This window comes from Phyllostomus discolor, chromosome 4 (genome assembly GCF_004126475.2).
Source record: "Phyllostomus discolor isolate MPI-MPIP mPhyDis1 chromosome 4, mPhyDis1.pri.v3, whole genome shotgun sequence".
Taxonomy (NCBI): Eukaryota; Metazoa; Chordata; class Mammalia; order Chiroptera; family Phyllostomidae; genus Phyllostomus; species Phyllostomus discolor.
Window position 1 is genome coordinate 135,929,155 of NC_040906.2, and position 21,480 is coordinate 135,950,634.

At 34.8% G+C, this 21,480-nt stretch overlaps 1 protein-coding gene across 1 annotated transcript in view; it reads left to right on the forward strand.

The window, feature by feature from the left end:
• COL19A1 (collagen type XIX alpha 1 chain) overlaps positions 1 to 21,480 on the forward strand; it is a 331,257-nt gene that overhangs the window by 125,741 nt on the left and 184,036 nt on the right. The window contains 1 exon segment of the mRNA XM_036024315.1: positions 19,711 to 19,764. Coding sequence (XP_035880208.1) covers positions 19,711 to 19,764 — 54 coding nt within the window.

The window sequence follows — 21,480 nt, forward strand, 5'->3', positions numbered from 1 at the left end:
AAAATCAAGAGGCCTCACCCCACTGGTGTCCAATTCAAGGCCTATGGATATTCAGTGATTATAACCGACTCTCGACTAACCAACACAAAACACAACAAAACAAAAACCTTCTGTCATGTCACTTCATTCCATAATCTTCCTCAAAAATGGAATTATAAAAAATGGTATTCTATTATTAACTAATAGCCCTATCTCTAAATTTTCCCCATTTCCTCTCACTTTAGAAGTACAAACAATAGCACCTTTGCATTTGTCTTGACCCAAATACAAGGCTACACCGAAGGAAAAGTCTTCCTTTGCTACTGAAAAGCATCAATTCTGGTGGTTGAAATAAGTTTCAAACAAATCTCACACTGCTGGCTTAAAGTTCTTGAAAGAATTGCCTGGTTACTGGTCTCACAAAGAGCAAAGTGGTTATAACACATAGAATTATCTAGTGCTTATGAGCTCATGAAGTTTTCTGTAAGTTAGAGACATGAGTACCAGCATTCACATCATAGTTCTTGCATTCCCTGGCTTCTAAGATTTGGACCTAACAAAAGGCCTCCCAGCCGTGTTTAACTGCCCTGTGGTGTTGGTTCTTGATTGTTGATAAGGATTCCCAGCTGTGCTTACTTAGGAGCTCTCTAAAATTCTTCCTTCTCTGATAAAGAACCCCTAGTGAATTGAGTTGTAGATACCATAAAAGTGCCCTAAAAAATCCAGTCAAATAGTGGGCTTTCTCAGCCCAAGGTTGCAATAAATGGAAAATGTGGGAAGTTTGAAATTAAGTATGAACATTGAGTTTTGATATGGGAGGAATTAATTGAGTAAGTAAAAAAGATAATTATTTGAACCCTTAAAGCTTTAAACTAAATATTCTGACTCATCATATGGGTTCTGTAAAAGACTCCAAAATGGTTTGCTACTTGCCTTGCTGTAAGAAACAGATCTTTTAGTTTTTAAAGAAATGTTAAACTCAAATTAGAAATTATTTTAATGTGTATATGGGCAGCATTTTTAGTTTTCTTTCCCCATTCCTATGGTTTCATTCTCAACTAACTACACCTTTATTTATCAGTAGTTCATTATGTGAGAGGCAGGCAAAACTTATGTCATTTTCTCTACTTCTCATATTGGCTAAATTTGGCTAACAATTCAACAGTGAATCACAACACTATCACTATTGAGTAATAAAGGCCAGGCAATAAAGATGCCTCAGTCTAAAACAGAATTGCTTGTCTGATTATCTGAAAGGGGTTTTTAGTCCTCCAGTACAAGTTAGCTTTTGAGATTTGGCCTTTTCCTATTAGTTGGTTCCCAGATAAGATAGTAAGAAAACAAACCATCCTCATTACTAATAAATAAATATCATACTGGGATCATTTAGGAGATCAAAACACTGCTTAAAAATTATTTCTAGTACCTCTTACAACTCTTCATGAGTCAGACAAGAGAGTTTATTGAGTTTTGTGCTAGAGGAATAGAAAATAATAGAAAACAATATTCATGTATTAAAAGTCTCATAATGCTGTTGGAGACTCAAACCAAACTACCTTCCCTTTTTCCTTCAGTAGTCTCAACTTGTCTTCCCAGTTCAACCATCACCTCTCAGCAGGATAAGTCCCAAATCTATATCCTACACCTGAGTTCTCTCCTGGCTTGGATCTACTTTACCCCATTACCTACTAGACCTATCTTTGTGGATGTCTTTGTTTATTTCATTATGTTCAGTATGTTCAAAACAACATCCTTCCTCTTTTCTTTCACATCTCCTTCGCTGATAACACCACCACCCTCCCAAACTTGTCATTTTTGTTAACTCTTATTTCTCTCTGGCTTTTGCTTCTGTAGCAACTCATAGTTGCCCTTTTATTCATCCGCATGCTGTTACCCTAAATGCCAGCCTTCCTTGCTTCTGCCTAAACTGTTGGAGTAGCTTCCTAACCAAATTCCTACTTCTAATCTCGATCCTCCCAATAATTCCTCCTATAGGTTAAGCTCCATTAATCTCCAAAAAGTATAGTGTCCATCTTCCACTCAAAGAGTCAGTGCCTCCAAAATGGTTACGAGAGGCTGTCTTGACACTGCTAACCTACCCTTCACGGTCTTTCACGATCTGGTCTAGTCTGACTTTCTAACTTCATTTCACAGCATTTCTCTTGTTCAGAATCCTGTGCTTTACTCATACCAAGTAACTTGCTGGTCCTTATATTTGTGCCTTTACTTTTACCTTTCCCTTGTTCTGGAACAGGCTTCCCTTATTTCTTGTGATCTAATTTCTGCCTAAAACATGAGAACTTGCCTAATAATTAAGTACAGAATTAAATATAGACTGAATTGGAGAGCCCAAGCCATAGAATAGAACTGCCTGGGTCCAAACCTTGGCTCTGCCACTTATTAGCTATGTCAAGACACTTGTCCTTTCTAGACCTCCATTTCCTCATCTAGAAAAAAAATGGATTAAAACTCTGAGAAGAGTGTCTCATACATACAAGATCTTCTATTAATGCTAGAAATCAATTGTGAGTGAATAACTTTTGTCTTCATTTCTACGGCTTTGCCCTTTAAGCACATTCTTATTTAGGTATTAATAAGTTTAATTATGAATATATATAAAACATATCTTTTGATTTATGGGCATGAAAAATATACTTCACTTATATTTATGTAAAATAAAGAACCTGTACTCAAGCATATTAAAGCATTTATTAAAGACATTGCAAACAAATACAAAAGTATGTAGAACAGGATGATGAATCCCTATGTGTACATCAACTGGCTTTAACTCATGGCCAGTCTTGTTTCATCTCGATCCCCTCCTTTAAGATTTTGAGGCAATCCACCATAGTAGATGCTTCATCTATAAAGAGTCCAATATGTATCTCTAAATAATAGGAACTTTTTCTTACATAACCTCTATACCATTATCACACATACTTTTTAACAATAATTCCTAAATGTCATTAAATACTGAGTGTTCAGATTTCCAATAGTATAATAAAGCCATAAAATTTTTAAGTAATTTCCTTTAATTGGGATCCAAATAAAGGCTCACACATTCCAGTTGGTTCCTGTGCTTTTAAGAGACTACTAGTCTGCAGTATCCCAATCTATTTCTTAGTTGTTTTGTTGTTTGTTTATATTATATTATTTGTTAAGGAAGCAGGTTTGTTTGTCTTGAAGAATTTCCCAGTCTGGATTTGATTACATCTCCATTATGCAATTTAATATGTCTCATCTCTGTGTTTACTTTAAATGAGTAGTTAGATTTAGGTATGATTTTTTTTCAGCAAAACTACTTCATAAGACATGTGGCATTCCTCTCTCATAAGCGACCTAATGTAGGAAAATCTCTTTTTGTGATGATAGCAGCCATTGGTCATCCATATTTACACTCATTAATTCACTTAGGGTTGCAAAGTGGTGATATTTTAATTTTATCATTTCTTCTACATTTATTAGCTGGGGGAGCTTTCCCTCATCTACTTTCTGATTGCCCAGTGATATGGTTCACAAAGGAAATTTCTGCTAAGTACTTGATTCTTTCCATTGATATACTATTTTTCAAAATAATGACTTCTCTAGTACCCTCCAGGGGTTACCAATTATGTTTTATTTCATTGGCTTGCTTTTTAGTATTATAAACCTATTTTAATCCATTGTAATTTTCCTTATTGATCCTCAAATGGTCTCATTCTTAGTCAGTAGGAACCTCTTCCAGTTCACTTCTGAATCCCTGTGACATGAACCAGTCATCTTTAACAGCTTCCCTTCTGTAAGGATAACATGTTCCAGGTTCCTGCACACTATTTAACTCCTAATTATATTTCAAAGCCTAACATAGTGTTCATGCCCAACAGGAAGTCTTCCTGACCGCAGATACCCTCAGTATATATCTCACCACTGAACCCCTGCGGCTCTCAAAGCTGTGGTATCCTTTGTCAATAATCAGAGGCTGGTCTTCTCCAAACAGCAACGTTGAGGCCTCTTATCTCCAGTGCCTGGCACAGGGAATTACATACAGTTGTTATGTGACCATTTTTTTTCTGAGTGCTTAACACTGCCTTAGCTAAGTAGACCCAAAATTATATAACCCTTTCAGAAATTTAATAGGAATAATTTTACTTATTATGGGGTTTCAGATTCTAAACTGGATAATGAGTAAACACGTAGTTTAAGATATTTTCTGGTCATGCATGTATAATTGGATTGGTTTTCCTCAGTCAAGATTCATTGAGTAAAATTAAGACACAAACTTTATAATAACAATATTAACAAAAGTTGTAAAAACAAAAATAGTACAGAAATCATCCATATATCCTTTACTTCAAGTAACAGATCATCTGTTTCTCTCTATCTCATAGTATTAATATATAACTACATATAATTATAAATGAACAAATACATATTATTTTTCCATGTAGTTTGAGAATAAGTGTCTTAGTTCATGGCCTTTTATCTCTAAATACTTCATTGTGTATTTCCTATGAATAGGGATATTCTCTTATGTAACCACAGTACAATGATCACTTTTGTAAGTTTACATTAATTCATTACATGTTTTGATTTTAACAAAAATAAGGAATACTTATAGACAATTTATAAACACCTTTCTCAGGCAGCAGCTCAAAATAATGCCAGGAGATAGATGATATTAAACTAGATCAAGTTTATCAATATGGAAACTGAAGCTCTGAAAGGTTGTGATTTTACATGTGTGAAATTCTTTGCTCTTCACATCTTTAAGATTCTAATTAAATGAGACGTTGTAGAAAGTTTATGGATTTAATGCCAGAACAAACAAAAAAGAAAACTCTGTAGTCCATGCATCTTTGTCAAACCAAATACGAGTTACAGACAGCCATAGGAGCGGTGAGTCATTGGACCTGGTTGTGATTTGCTTGTGATAAGTATAGAGAGTTTCCTTCTAGATTTGTCATTCTCCCTGGATTCCCAGGCAGCAGCTGTGACAGAAGGAATTGTCTCTGATGAGTGTAAAGTTTCATCTCCTTCCCTCATCAGCAAAGGAAATGAAATGAAAAATTTGGAAAAGGACCTGAAATATTATTGCACATATTGCTATAATGTGGAATTTTTTACACTAGTGCACAGATCAATTCATTCTAGATATGTCATGGGTTCCAAATCAGCAGGAGGGACTCATTAAAGATGCCATTATTTTACTCAAAATTCTCCCTGATGATGTTTTATTCAGGAAATATTCTCCCTAATGTGTGCCTCTGCCTATGTGCACATTAGGAGAGGCAGACCAGACTCATGATTCTGAAGAATAGGCCCACACCCTGCTCATGCTGAAGTCACCTGCTCAGACACCACCTTAGGCCTGGCCTCCCTGAATACACACTCTCTTGTTGTATCACATTTCTCAGGATTTATTCCTGCAGTATTGCCTCTCTCTTTTTAAAAATCAAATTCATTCTCTCTCTCCTTCCCCCGCCTTCCTTCTTCTCCTCATCCCCCACCCCTCACCTAATCTGAAAATACCTTGGGTCTTACCATTTGTCATTCTTAATATAGTGACTACAATTTTAAGCTAAGTGGGAAGGATGGGCTGTGGCATACCATCTTGCCAACATGGTACATTGGGACCACTTCTATGAACGCATTAGTTTACTGCCATGTAGTAGTATCTGTAGAAGTCATAGTGACATTTTTTGGAATGTCTTCTTTGTCCTTGAACTACAAAAGCAGTTTCTCAGAAACTTGGACATTCTGTGACTATGTTAGCAAACATGAATGACTATGGCGTACTAGCAGATTTCTCAAAGGTCTAGCTTTTAAAAAGAAAGTCTTAAACCCTAGACTGCATACAAATGTCATTTGGGTGGCTTTCCCTGCCACAGCAACTAGCCAAGTTAACTGGGTAGCCAAGACTAGGGAAATGAACAATAAAGGACTGGAGCTTATGTAAAACCAAGTTTAACCAGAATTATGCCGTGAGTTAATTAACAAATCAAAACAATGATAGCTTTTGCTATTTGTAACTCCAAAAACCATATAAATTCTTTAATTATACTATCATTTTATTGTTTAAAATTACTCAAATTAATGGACTGTCAACTAGTCCATTAACATTAAAGCAGTCCAGTGCAATGGACTGCATTATGGAAATGGCTCATGAGGTATCCATGAGAATGTTTCTTCAAAGAGGATTTTTTCTTTATATACAAAATATGAACCAAAATAAATTTATAATTTATTTACTATATTAGTTATTAAAGGAAATTGACATAAGCTGATTTTATAGAAGTTATTTTGTTAGATTACATTCTTTCTCCCCCTTGGAGAGATATCTTTTTTTTTAATTTTAATAAATCATTTTTATTTTTATTATTTTTAAAAATTTTATTTTAATCATTGTTCAAATATAGTTTTCTCCTTTTTACTCCCAGTCCAGCCCCCCACTCCCAACCCTCCCCACTTCCCTCCCATTACCACCCTCCCCCTAGTTTTTGTCCATGTGTCCTTTAAGTTTGTTCCCGTGAACCCTTCCCAATGTCCCCTGAAATTCCCTCTACTCTCCCCTGTGGTCACTGTCAGCCTGTCCTCTATTTCAGTGTCTTTGGTTGTATTTTGCTTGTTTCTTTGTTTTGTTGTTTAGGTTCTTGTTAAAGGTGAGATCATATGGTATTTGTCTTTCACTGCCTGGCTTATTTCGCTAAGCATAATGTTTTCCAGCTCCATCCACGCTGTTGCAAAGGGTAGGAGCTCCTTCTTTCTTTCTGCTGCATAGAATTCCATTGTGTAAATGTACCATAGTTTTTTTGATCCATTCATTTACTGATGGGCATCTTGGTTGCTTCCAGCATCTAGCTATTGTAAATTGTGCTGCTATGAACATTGGGATGCATAGGTTCTTTTGAATTGGTGTTTTAGTATTCTTAGGATAGAGTCCCAGCAGTGGAATTGCAGGGTCAAAAGGCAGATCCATTTTGAGTTTTCTGAGGAAGTTCCATACTGCTTTCCATAGTGGTTGTACCAGTCTGCAGTCCCACCAACAGTGCACTAGGGTCCCCTTTTCTCCACAACCTCTCCAACACTTGTTGTTTGTTGCTTTGTTTATGATGGCTATTCTGACTGGTGTGAAGTGGTATCTCATTGTGGTTTTAATTTGCATCTCTCTGATAGCTAGCGATATTGAACATCGTTCCATGTGTCTTTGTTAGGTTTATGTCACAAAAGCAATTAGGTGAGTAATCTTGGCTCTAATCCATTTAGATAAAAGAATTTCAGCCTGTGACATGACAAATAAGTTTATCAAGACAAAGTCTTTTTGAGGTTTGAAAATGCAGGGGCATTGGTCTTTGAACACAAAATTGTCTCTGCCTTTATTTTATTAATCCTGTGTGTATGAAGTCATCCTTTTAAAAGAATTTGCATGAATGTAATTTATAATATAGTGCCATACATATAATTTTTATTCATTTCAGCAGTATAACAATACTCTTTAGATAAGTTGAAGCTATTTGCTTTTATAAGTTAAAAATTCAAAAGGCCAATAATGGACAAGACTGTGTAGGTACACACAGCATAGTATTTGAATCAGTCCTCCTGTTTCCAAGCACCAGACTCAGTTCAGTAGATCATAGTTAAAACTGTAAGCTCTGGCTTGGCGGTTTTTGAAAATCTACCATGTTTCTCAGTATATATTTAGCTGCCAGAGATATAATCAGTTAGTCACTTTATTATCATCATCAGTAACAAAAAAAGCAGTAAAGTACTATCTATTATAGCTATATTAAGATGGTAAATTACAGATATCTTTATGTTGGAAAGTACTTTATTTAGAAAAGTTCTATTTTATAAATTCTTTGGCTAAGTAATCTATATAACCTAGCCTAATCTAACCTAATGGGTTAGTTGTATACTATATGTTTTTTTTTTAAATTTACAACATTTAGGCAAAGGTGCTTCCCTAAAATGATATTTCTTAACTTACTGATTTTTAAGTGAATGATAAACCAGATATTTTAATAGTTTAAATTAATGAAAAACTAATTATATTGTAAGAGTGTTTAAATCATTATACCTTAATAATTCACCAAAGAAATGGGATTTGTTTCTTACTTGTATTTTATACTGAGTAGTTTGACTTCTATTCCAGTAGACCAGAGAATAATATAAATTACATAGTCCTCATATTAAATTTATTTAAAGTTCGTATTGGTCTCATAAAACAATACAAAATATATTTATATTTCATATAAAATATATATGTAATCTAACAGGATAAAAGGATGACTGGGAAACCATGCACATATGCAGGGGAAATCTGAACAAGCCCAACAAAAAAGAAAAAAGGAAGACTTTGGAAAGAGTTGCAACATTGAATGAATTTTCCAACCCACTCGCAGATTGATCAGAGAAGGGTGGAAGCTTTATAGACTTAAGGTACTAGAACAGAAATTTTGTCTAAATCCTTGGATGATGAATAAACTATTTGGACACAAGAGTGATTCCAAGGGAACCAATTTATTTAATGGGAGTCCCAGGAAGATGGGAGAGAGAAAAACAGGACAGAAATGAGAGCCAAAATCTTCCAAAGTTTGTTGAAAAATATTAGTCTATAGATCCAAGAAACTTAATAGTCCAAAGCAGGATAAACACAAAGCAGACCTCATCTAGACATATCCTAGTCAAAGTGCTGATAAACCAAAGACAAATAGTAAATCTTGAAAGCACCAAAGGAAAACACCACACACATGAAATCACAATAATAATAATGGTAATGTCTCTTTGGAAACAGTGTACACCAGAAAGCAGTAAAAATGACATATTCAAAAAGAAATTGTCAACCAAAAATTCTATATCCAGTGAAAATTTTTTCAAAGATGAAGGCAAAATAAAGAGATTTCTAAATAAGATTTTTTTTTTTTGCTAGCAGGCATGACTTATAAGAGTTACTAAAGAAATCTTTCAGGCTGAAAATAAATGTACCACATGGTAACTTAAATGCACAGGAGAGAATGAATGGTACTGTGATTTATAAATGTATGGGTCAATGTAAAAGATTCTGTGTGTGTATTCATGTGTGTATATAAATGTATACATTTGTATTTTTTCTTTAATTTCTTTAAAAGCATATTTTAAAGAAAAACTACAACACTATACTGTTAGGTTTATAACAGATGAACAATAGTAATACAGAGAAAAGGGGAGGAAATGAAGCTCAATTATAGTAAATTTAACCATAGTGTACTAAAATAAAATCAGCAAAGATATATATTATAAGTGCTAGAGCAAACACCTTATTAAACACTCATAAAAGGTAAATACTCATAAGAGAAAACTAAAATGGCAAGATAAGGATATTTTTTGAATAAAATGAAGGCAATAAAGAAAGAACAAAGGAATGAAAAGGATATGAGACATATAGAAATTAAATAACAAAATAGAAACCATTGCCTAACCCAATGTCACAAAGGATTCTTCTAAATTTGTTCTAGAAATGTTATAGTTTTGGATTTTGCATTTGAGCTTCAAATGTATTTGAGTTCATTTTCATGTAGGGTGAGATTTATGGACTAAAGTTCATAATTTTTTTGTCACATGGATATCAACCATACTAAAATTATATTAAATGTGATCTAAAAGTCATATGGGTGGTATACTTACTCTTAGAAGAAATTTGGGTACTAAAGACCCCATGCCTGGCAGCTGGACACCTGCTCTACCAGTCTCCCACTAAGTACTTTGGATACTTAACTTAGACGTTCCTGGCTTTTTCTTCATCAGTGGAACAACATCTGCATTAAGGCAATATCAGAAGGAGAGGAGAGCAAGCAAGGTATCAAGAATCTATTTGAAGAAATAAGTACCAAAAGGTTCCCTAATCTGGTGCAGGAAAAAGACACACAAGTCCAGGAAGCTTAGACAGTCCAAACAAGTTAAACCCAAAGAGGCCTACCCTGAGACACATCATAATTAAAATGACAAGGCTTAAAGACAAGGAGAAAATCCTAAATGCCTCAAGAGAAAAGCAGATAGTTACCTACAAGGGATCACCAATTAGACTGTCACCTGATTACTCATCAGAATTTCAGTCCAGAAGGGAGTGGTGGGAAATATTCAAGGTAATGAAAAGGAAGGACCTACAAACAAGGATACTTTATCCAGCAAATCTATCATTTAAAATTGCAGGAGAAATAAGGAACTACATAGCAATGTTTTATTGGATATATATCCCCAAGCAAGTGAAACAAAAGAAAAAATAAATAAATGGGACTACATCAAACTAAAAAATTTTTACACAGCAAAGGAAGTCATCAACAACAACAAAAAAAAGACAACCCACAGAATGGGAGAACATATTTGCCAATACATCTGAGAAGGGGTTAGTAACCAAAATTTATAAAGAACTTAACACTGAAAAAATCAAACAACCTAATTTAAAAATAGACAAAGAACCTGAATAGACACTTCTCCAAAGAGGACATACAAATGACTAGTAGATATATGACATGCTGCTCAATAAATATCACTAATCATCAGAAAAATGTGAATTAAAACCACAATGAGATATTATTTGACACCTGTCAGAATGCCTATCATCAATAAATCAACAAACAAGTGCTGGTGAGGATGTGGAGAAAGGGAGAACCCTTATGTGCTGTTGGTGGGAATGCAGATGGGTGCAGTCACTGTGGAAAGCAGTATGGAGATGCCTCAATAAATTAAAAATAGATCTGCCTTTTGACCCAACAATTCCACTTCTGGGAACATATCCGTAGGAACCCAAAACACTAATTCGAAAGAACATAAGCACCCCTATGTTCATTGATGTGTTATTTACAGTCAGCAAGGTATAGAAACAGCCCAAGTGTCCATCAGTAGATGAGTGGAATAAACAACTATGTGACATTTACATAATGGAATACTACTCAGCTATAAAAAAGAGAACACTATGCTAAGTGAAATAAGCCAGTCAGAGAAAGACAAATGCCATATGATTTCACTCATATGTAGAATTAAATAAATAAACTGAACTAAGAAGGAAAATGGAGACAGACTCATAGATGGAGAGCAGGATGACAGCTAGTTGGGGGGACAAGGTTAGGGAGTGGAAGGATTGAGCAAAATGGAAAAAGGACTCATGGACATGAACAACAATGTGGTGATTCCTGAGGGTAGGAATCATAAAGATTAGATTAAAAAATTAAGCCAATTTTGATTAAAAAGATTAATAATAATAAAATAAAATAAAACAATTATAATAATATACTCTAATAAAAATTATGTGAATAAGAAAAAATAAAATTGAATTAAGGGGACATTGCATTAAATTTCAATTCAAGGGGAATTTATGATTATATATATATTTCATTTATTCTTATATTTATGTGTTTATTCATATTATATTTCCCTGGATTACCATTATGGCCCCCAGAGCTGGAGAGGCAGAGAATACTTTCTGAGGTTTATACCAGAGTGAAATTCTATTCTAGAAATCTTGGCTTCCAAGGCCGTGGGCCCATCAAGTCAAAAGAAATTTCAGGGACAATGGAGATATGCTTCTTTAATCATATTTTCAAGATCTATTCTATTAATTTATATATCCACTTAGTAATCACGAATTGAGGAACTGTTATAATTCAGGTTATGTGCATAAAACCAGTGAGTAAGGAGCATGCAGACCCAGCCCTCAGGCAGTTTATATTCTGGCATCACCCCTTTGAAGCCAGGGATGTGTGCAGAACTGTCTGTGCGAGAGAGGCAGAGAGTAAGGCCTTGGCCTGCCTGAGGTAAGGTGAGCTATACTCTGCAAGGCTAGGTTAAACCTCATCAGCTTGTTGCAGCTCTTCATCTTTTTGCATAGGAGATGTGATTAAAGTTCTTGGGAGATAGAGTTTTAAGACCAGCAAAATTGTTTAATCTCTGATGAAACCAAGCAGGTAGAGAAAGAATCAAAAGAGACAAAATCAAAGGAGGTTGTATTAATTTAGATGATGCATTAGTGAATTTGATAGCCATTTAAATGGACCTGTGTATTAAGAATTCTAAAAATCATCCCCTAGCCCCCAGTGAAGAAAACACCGTTGTGGAGTTGCTTTCCAAAGTCCGGAGTCATGGGTGGAGCAGCTGGATAGGAACTGCACGTGGGGTCAGCAGGGTTTTTTTAAGAGACCACTGGGCTGGGAGTCTTGTCTCCAACTCAGTTTCCCTGCTGTGAAAATGGGAATATTAGGCATCTTTAACAATTTCCTCCTTCCTCTCTTATAAAAATAATAAAATAAAATAAAATAATTATATGGAAATACAAGTGACCTGGTATAACCAGAACAATTTGGAAAAAAACTGAAGGACTAATACTATCTGATTTTAACATTTACCATACAGGTAAATAAACTAATGAAGAAAGTACAGTGTTAGTGTAAAGACAGACAAACAGAAGACTAATGAAAAAGAATAGAGTCCAGATCACTCCACAGATATATGGACAACTTACTTTCAACAGAAGTACAAAAACAATTCAGCTGATAATGGATATTTCAACAACACTATTGGAACAATTAAATATTAATTTTTTAATTAAAATTTTCATTTATATCTACCACTTTATTCACTACATGTATATTTATTCATTTATTTATAAATCACTAAATTTATTTATGAATAAATTCTTAGATATGACACTAAAAAGATATTTTTAAAAAGTTGATATGTAAGAGTTTATCAAAATTTAAAATCTATCCTTTTTTTTGAAAGACTGCTAAGAGAATAAAAAAACAAACCACACTGGCAGAAAATCTTTGCAACTTACATAAATTATAAAGGGCTTTTATCAAAATATATAAGTAACTCTAGACAAATAATACAATTTTTTAAATGAACAAATGATTTGAATAGATACTTCCCATAAACACATGAAAAATTACTCAACATTAAGGAAGTACAAAAACAAAATTAAACCATGAAAATGTTGGTTTTGTGGGCATACACATATATCAAAACTTACCAATTTATTCCTTTTATACATGTGCAATTTATTGTATGTCAATTATGCCTCAATAAAAAAGTTAAACATTTTAAAGTTTAAAATACCATTACAAAAATAAAAAGCCAAACTACATTCTGGGAGCAAATATTTGCAAATTACATATCTGATAAATAATATGTAATGAACTTTTACAACTCAGTAATAAGATACACAAATTATGGGAGGGCTGGGTGGGTGGGCTGGAATGGGAGTAAAAGAGAAAATTGTACTTGAACAACAATTAAAATAAAAATTTTTAAAAAGATACACAAATTAATTAAAAATAAGCAAAAGATTTGAATGGATACTTCATCAGAAAAAATATGTGAATGGCTAATAAGCACATGAAAAAATTATTAATTTTTAAGAAAATGCAAATTTAAACTGCAGTGAGATGTCACTGTGCACCCACCCACTAGAGTGGCTATATTAAAAAAAAACACAGACTGACAATACCATCTGTTGGTGAGGCTTAGTAGAAATTTGAAACTCTTATACACTGATAATACTAATGTAAAATGATATAGGCACTTTGGAAATAGGTTTAGAAGGTTCCTAAAAAGTTCAACGTTCACTTATTATATGATCTGACAATTATACTCCAAGTATTTATTTACCCTAGAGAAATAAAAAACATGCCCACGGAAATATGTGTATGTCATCGTCCATAGCAGCGTTATTTAGAATAGTTAAATAAGGGTTGGTGAATGAATAAACAAACTGTAGTATATCCATATAAAAAGTACTATGCAGAAATTAGAAATGAGCCACTTATCTATGAAACAATATGGGTCAACTTCAAAGCCATAATGCTGCATCAAAGAAGCCGGACCAGAATAGGCTGCATGTAGTATAATTCTGTTTACATGAAATTCCTAGAAAAAAAGCAAAAGTATAGAGATAAAAAGTGTACCAGTGGTTTTCTGGGCTGTAGATATGAGGAGCAACCACCTACAAATCAGCACAACAGAACTTTCTGGGTGATGGAATGTTTTAATCTTGAATGGTGGTGATGGTTGCACTATTACATAAATTTACTCAAACTCAAAGAACTGTACATATAAAACATCAATATTATGGTATATTATACCTTAATTATACCTTAAAAATTGTTAGAAATAAAAAAGATATCTAGGTTGGAAGTAGGAATTTGAGAGTCATTAGCATTTAGATGGTCCCTAATTGTAAATGTGGAGAAGGTAATTAGGGGAAGTCCAGTGAAAGGGAAAACATAAGAACCTGAGACAGATCTCTATGGGCAAGCCACATTTAGAGGACCCAGCACAAAAAAGGACAAGAAGATGTGGCTATAAAAATAAAATTAAAAACAAATAGTATAGTGTCTCAGCAAGCACATATTGCTTGGAGGGTGCTGGTCAAAACAAACAAACAGACAAACAAACAAACAAAAAGGTATCAAATTTACAGATGGCTCAAAGAAGAAAAAAACAAGATGTCTAATGGTTTTCACCTTGATATGAGCAGATTAGAGGAGCAGGGTAGGCCACTCTGCTGCGGACTTCAAAGTGAGTGAGAGGTAACCGAATGCAGGCAAGTAGTATGGGGAGTCCAGTTCAATAAGTTTATCTGAAAATGGAAGGAGGAAGATGAAGCAGAAACTGACAGGAGATGCAAATAAGAATTTTATTTGAATAAATATTCAACAGTGCATTTCACTGCAGTTGGCAAGAAGTGACTAGGAGGAAGGATGTTCAAGATTTAGAAAAAAAGGGCATAAATTTAAACATAAATTGCTTGAGAAGAAAGAGGAGGGGATTGAAAGCATAGGTTGAGGGATAAGCATTAAACAGAGAATTAAACAATTCTTCCACACATAAGAATAGAGGAAGTGATAGTGTGGTATGAATGAATTCATAGATTTCAAGGAATTAAGGGAAGTCTTGTTGGATAGTTTCTGTTTTCTCTGTAGGAAGCATGGTTATCTGAGAGTAAGAGCAGAAATACTAATACTAAGGATTTGAAGGAATGTGTCTTGCAGTTCTTAGCAGGCTAGGAGACCGATGCTTTAACCTACCAACTCCTGTCACCTTTGGGTGGAAGACTGCTTCCAGGACCTTACATACATCGTGCCCCGCCCCCTGCTGCCCTTCCTTCCAGGATGCCTTTCCAGGGAGAAACAAATAAATACTCCGGCTTCAGAAAATTCCCAGAGGCATACATATGTCCTCTGAACTGTTCTTTTATCATCAGTAAATGGGAATGAGATCACCCATGTGTGATTACTGCTAGAATTAAAGAGAGTCCTTACTATGTAAAGCACATGGCATGGAGTCTGGCATGGAGAAAGGCACATACAGTAGAAGCTAGTAGGTTGTTGCTAGTATCTAGTAAAGCATTAGTAAGGATAATAGCTACTTGCATTGTGGATAATAATGGATTAATTCAAACTCTGTAAAAAGGTTTCACTGCTTACCTGAATGTAATAGTTTGAATACCAAAGCATTGTGGTTTTGTTTGGAAGGACATTAACTTTTCATGCTGTTTTGAAATTAGTTTCATCTAAGAATAGGCATTGAAAAAACCTCAGATGTAACCTAATTCCTATTTATCCTCTTTCCTTTTGTTGGGATTGTATTTAAGTTTCTGTCAGTCTAGAATGATGTATTATATTTTCAAAGAAACCTCCAGAGATGTTCTATTGGTTTTGGTTTTTAATCTTTTCTGCTTTTGAACTTATCTAAGCACTGAAAAGTGATCTAAATGCATCTAATCTCTAACAACCCCTGATATCAAATAAATTTTCTTTAATTCTAGCTTAAATCTGTAATGCTGTGTTTTTATTCATTTTCTTCTCAATGGAGGAAAAAGGGAACAGCTTGTTGCTATTGTCAACTTTCTTTTGTTTAGGATTCATTTAGTATGCGGTGCTTAAGTACCTTTTTCTTTGTCCAGATATAAAACTCCCACAGCTTTTTTCCAAAGAATAGAATTTACAATCGAGATGCTTTAGAGCTCACCCAACCCCAGTATATAACTTGATGAATTAATACACATTAAAATATTGTCACCTTCCATTTCTTATTTATCCCTTGTAGTAAATTACCTGATGTATTTTTTGCTCAGTTACCAATAGACATGTTATTCTTTTCTTTTGAACGATAAAAATTCTGCGTGTTAACCAGTAAGCCACCATATACTTTTCTCCTTTTTGTCATTTGCTTTTTAGTTTATAGTATTTATTGTTGCCTTATATCATTAATATTTTGTCAAAAATGTAACTTTTTTCTACAATGAATTTCTTCTCTTGGTTCTATGCTCAGAGAAATCTGGCTTACCATGAGCTCTGAGCTATGTTAACTTATATTTTCTCCTTTTTTTTATTGTTGTTCAAGTACAATTTGTCTCCATTTTCCCCCATCTCTCCTCCTCACACCAGCCATTCACATCTCCCACCCTCGATCCCACCCCACTTTGGCTTTGTCCATGGGTCCTTTATACATGTCCCTTGATGACCCTTGCCCTTCTTTCCCTGTTATCTCCCTTCCCCCTTCCCTCTGGCTACTGTCAGTTTGTTCCTAATTTCAAAGTCTCTGGTTATATTTTGCTTGCTTGTTTTTTTGTTGTTGATTAGGTTCCACTTATATGTGAGATCATATGGTATTTGTCTTTCACCACCTGGCTTATTTCACTTAGCATAATGCTCTCCAGTTCCATCCATGCTGTCATGAAGGGTAGGACCTTCTGCTTCTTTAATATACTTATTTTTAAGTAGGCTCTCTATCCCATCCAGAATTAACTTAAATACAAGATTACACATTTATCTTAATACAATTCATGTTGTTTATTATAGCATATTATTTCAGTCTGTTGTAACATTTCATACTATGAATCTGTTACATATATCTTCATAATACATAATATATTAGTGATTCTCAACTGCAGTCAATTTCACCCTCTATGGGAAATTTGGCAATGACTGGAGATGTTTTTATTTTTCAGGATTGAGAGTTGAAGGGATGTGAGAGAGGCTGGCTACTCGCCCCTAGTGAATAGAGGCCAGGGAAAATGCTAAACATTCTACAATGAATAGGAGAGTTTTCAACAAAGAATTGTTGTCAATAATGCAGGGATTAAGAGAATTTGATTGATGAGAGAGATTGAGAGGGACCAATCCATTGGACACCGTTCCTCTGCCAGTTACACTCTCACCAATAGTAACATAACCTGGCCTGTAATTTTTTTCCACTCTGAGGGACATTGCTTCTTTCTTTGCAGAAATCCAGATATATTATATTTTTCTTTTCCCTGGGATGTTTCTAATAATAAAATAAATGAGCTTAATAGTTTTAGATCACAGACCCTGGAGCCATACTGCCTGGGTTGAATCAGGGCCCTGCCCTCCTTGTAAATTGTGTGACCCTGAGCAGTTATTTAACCTCTCTGTCTTCAGTTCTCCGATCTATAAAATTAGGGTAATGATCGTTACCTTTATCCTAAATTGTCATAGAATTGCAAGATGTTTAATGCAGTGCTTGACACATAGTAAACATTGTAGATGGGTTTGGTAACAATGATTAACAATAAAATAAGTGACTTTTTTTATATGACCCTTATTTGATCATATGACATAAACTTATTGTTTATATTAAAATTATACTTTTTAAAATTCACTGCAGATTTTACCAGGGATCAAATTGAAGCAGTGTGTTTCTTCCTTTAGCCTTCTGCTACATCTCTCATCCTCTGGCCATGCGGCATAAACCCCATCAGAATTTCAAACCTGTTATATTATTATTTAACTTTTACTACCACTGTCAGGGGTTTTAGCTTATAGTTTTTCTTGTAGGCACATATCTCTTAAATATCTACAGTTGCTTATTTTTTCCACCTATGAGAACCATTAATTTTTAATAAAGACTATTTATTTTTAGTTATATTCTGAAAGTTAATGGTGATATCCATGAAATTATGTTTTCTTGTGTTAAAAATTTCAATTCAGTCTATTAGTTTGTGCTGAATACACTTCACCTCACCATCTAGACACAGTGTTGTTTCTGATCCCATTACTAGGTAGATTTTTTCTTCTGTGTATTCCCGAGCCTCTTAATTCTTACTTTGCTTTCTGTCAAAAATAACATCTTCTAGATCAGCATTGTCCAATGGAATTTTCTCTGATGATGTAAATGTTTTCCTCTAAACATACTGTTGAGCACTTAAATGTGCGGCTAGGACAACTGAGGACTGATTCTAAATTGCAGTTACTCTTAAGTTAAGTTAAGGTAGCCACATGCGTCTAGTGGCTACCACGTCTAGTGCATCTAGCTCAGCCCTAGATTATCTCTTTCATCCCAGCTTCACTCTGACTCGGACCAGTTTCATTGAATGTACTTTTTTCACCATATATATGATACCTGTTATTTTGTATATATGAATATATATAATACATATGAATATATATTTCACATGTTCCAGCAGGCATTTTGTTTCAATCCTGTGTTTTCACACAGTAATAATGCACAGTCCCAGATAATTGGGCCTGCGCATGGGCATTTCTGCTTGTACAGTAAATAATGTATTAACTCTTAAAATCAGGTCCTTGCTTTTTTGTATTTCTTTGCAAAGAAAAATGTGTTTATTTTAGAAAAGATATGAATGAAGAAGAACAACAGAACATATGATGAAGAGAATAGAAACCACCCCAGTGACACGAAGCAGAGATTACTACTACTTTTCTCCTCTCCCCTTTTTACACACACACAATCACCCACATGCACGCACTCATAGTGTGATATGACAGACTGAGACTTCACTGAATTCTTTCTATATAATATCCTATTATACAGATAACACATGTTTATGGTTTTTAAAAATGAAAAATGTTGAAGAGTATACTGAAGGGAAAAAATTACCCATAATCATAGAAGGCATAGATCTACCACTTATATTGTTTGGGTTGTTTTCTTCCAATATTATTTCTAAGACCACAGTAGGTAGATAAGTAAACAGACATTAAAAAATTAATCATGCTATAGATATGCAATATGCAGGGCTTACCAATAAAAGAAAATAGCTTTCAGATGGTAATATATGTCACTATAGGTGTGTGTCATCAGCAATGGTATTACTGGCCATTTGAAAAATTTGTAACTTTAAAGTTATAAAAATAGGTACTGGTTAACATTTATTCACTGAATTTGTAAATCCAATAATTGTATCTTACTTTTTACATCATGAGAATTTTCCTATAGTTTCAAATAATATTCATAAACATGGTTTTAATGGCTGATCATGTTCCTTTGTATCAATATACCATATTTTTAAAAATTATTGGACATTTAAGATGTTTCTCTTTATTACTACTATAAATATCACTTCAACTGTATGTCTTGGTGCCTCAACCTTTCCATCTCTGATTATTTTCTTATGATACATTCTTAGAACTGAAATCACAGAGCCAAATGAAATGAACAAGTTTAAGACCTTTGATATATATTATCAAATTGCCCTCCAGAAACTTCCTTGTCTCTTATAAAAGCAAACAAATAATCCTTATTGATTTATACTCTAATCATTTTTATGCAGCTTTTCTTTGAACCTTTAAACCTCTCTTTGGTTTTAGAACTCAGAATTGTTTTTTTTTAATAACTGTTTCTTTCAAGGGATTAACAAAGTAATCACAGTTATAAACACCCAAACAATGTAACTCGTTTTTTTCTTAGTAAAGGTTCTTATGTGTAATATTTTCCATTGTTTAAATTGTTTCTTTCTAGGGTGAACAAGGAGAAAAAGGAGACCCAGGTCTGGCTGGTGTTGACGGACAAGATGTAAGCCTTACTCTCTTTTTTCTAAGGGTCTTTACATTTTGCCACTGAAGTACACTGGCTGTCTAATGCTATTAAGATTGAACTATAAAAATGAAGGCAGTTTTCCATGTGGTTCTGTAGAGGCACAGTGTCTTCAATTTCACTGCAGGTAGTTCCTTGACTATATACACAGTTGACCCTTGAATAATGTGGGGCTTAGGGGTGCCAAGCCCTACACAGTCAAAAGTTTGCATATAAGTTTTGACTCCCCGACAAACTTAGTTGCTTCCAGGGCCCACAGCAGCCCCCCTCCTGCCTCACCCCTGTGAATATTGAAATCCCCGAATGCTCAAGTACTGGGTATAAAGTGGCACAGATCAGTGCATACTGCTGGCCCCCACATCCGCAGACTGCCAACCACAGATCAGAAGCAGTACAGGTGTTTACTAAAAGCAATCTGTGCCTGAATGGGCCCATGCAGTCCAAACTCTTGTTGTTCAAGTGTCAACTGGATTTTATGCTTGCTACCCTTAACAGACCTCTCTCCCTTGTTGCTTCTGGCTTGCATTTTTTCTAGTCTTCCTTTCTCTGTCTTTTCTTTTCCTTCTGCTGTGGCCTGTGTTCTTACCCAGGGTTCACTTTTCATCCCACCCCAACTGTCTGTCTACTGAGGGACCTTAATAGGTAGGATCAGAGTGATGAACAGCAAAGGAAGAAAGGAAGGGAAATGGGAACCTCTTTCCTTTTCCTCTCCCCTTTAAAGTCATTTTTATATACCAGAGAATGAGGACTAGCACTAATGGCTTATAGGACAGGAGCCTCTGCATCTTCTCTACCTCCTTACCATACATCAGGATACGAAATACCATACCATAGGTTCCATAAATGGAACCTGTGATCCACCTCCCCACCCCTGTCATGAGGGGCACCTGGAACAGTGGTACAAGGTCTGGAGTGGAAAGCCAGAGCCCAGTTTGTGTTCTGGCTCTGTCACCAGCTGAGAAAAATCACTTCTCAGAGTTTGTGAAGTGACGAACTATGAATAGATTCTAAAGTATGTATAACTGTGCTTTTCTGCAAAGTGATTATTAAGATTACAAATTTGAAAAGCATGATAAAATTGAAAGCATTCATTCAGGTTTCTGCAGTTCCTGCTGCATGTGAGTCACTGTGAGGAAAATAAAACAGAAGTACAGCTGGAGCCCACGTGTGGAAGGCACTGCATGTGGGGATGTTTGTCCTTCCTCCTCGGAGCGGAGGGAGATGTGGTCTGAGCCGTGTTCAATGAAGATCTGTTTTACAGGGTGTCTGTAAACCAGAGAATTGGGGCCTTTGCCTGTGTATTTTGTTTCTATCATATTCTTCATGAAAGCAAAGAACTTTTCTTGAAATCTCTAGTATTTAGTAAATGTTTAGAATGAATAAGTTCTCAATAATTGTTTGCTTGTTTCATTTTAAAAAACTGAGAGATTATTACAATAGTCTAAAATATAAGTAATTAAAGCCTGAATTAGGATAATAGAGAGAGAAGGGAAGGCACAAATGGTGATATAGCATAGGTAAAATACTCATATGTACAATTTGGTACTTGATTGAAGAGAAAACTCAAATGTAGCCCAAGGGTTTGACCATTCGTTACGGAAAGGATATTATCATGTAGGAAATATAGGAGTGTTGAAAAAAATTAACTATATTGTTGCAAAATATAACCAAGCTACCTGTATGTGGGTTCTCTGA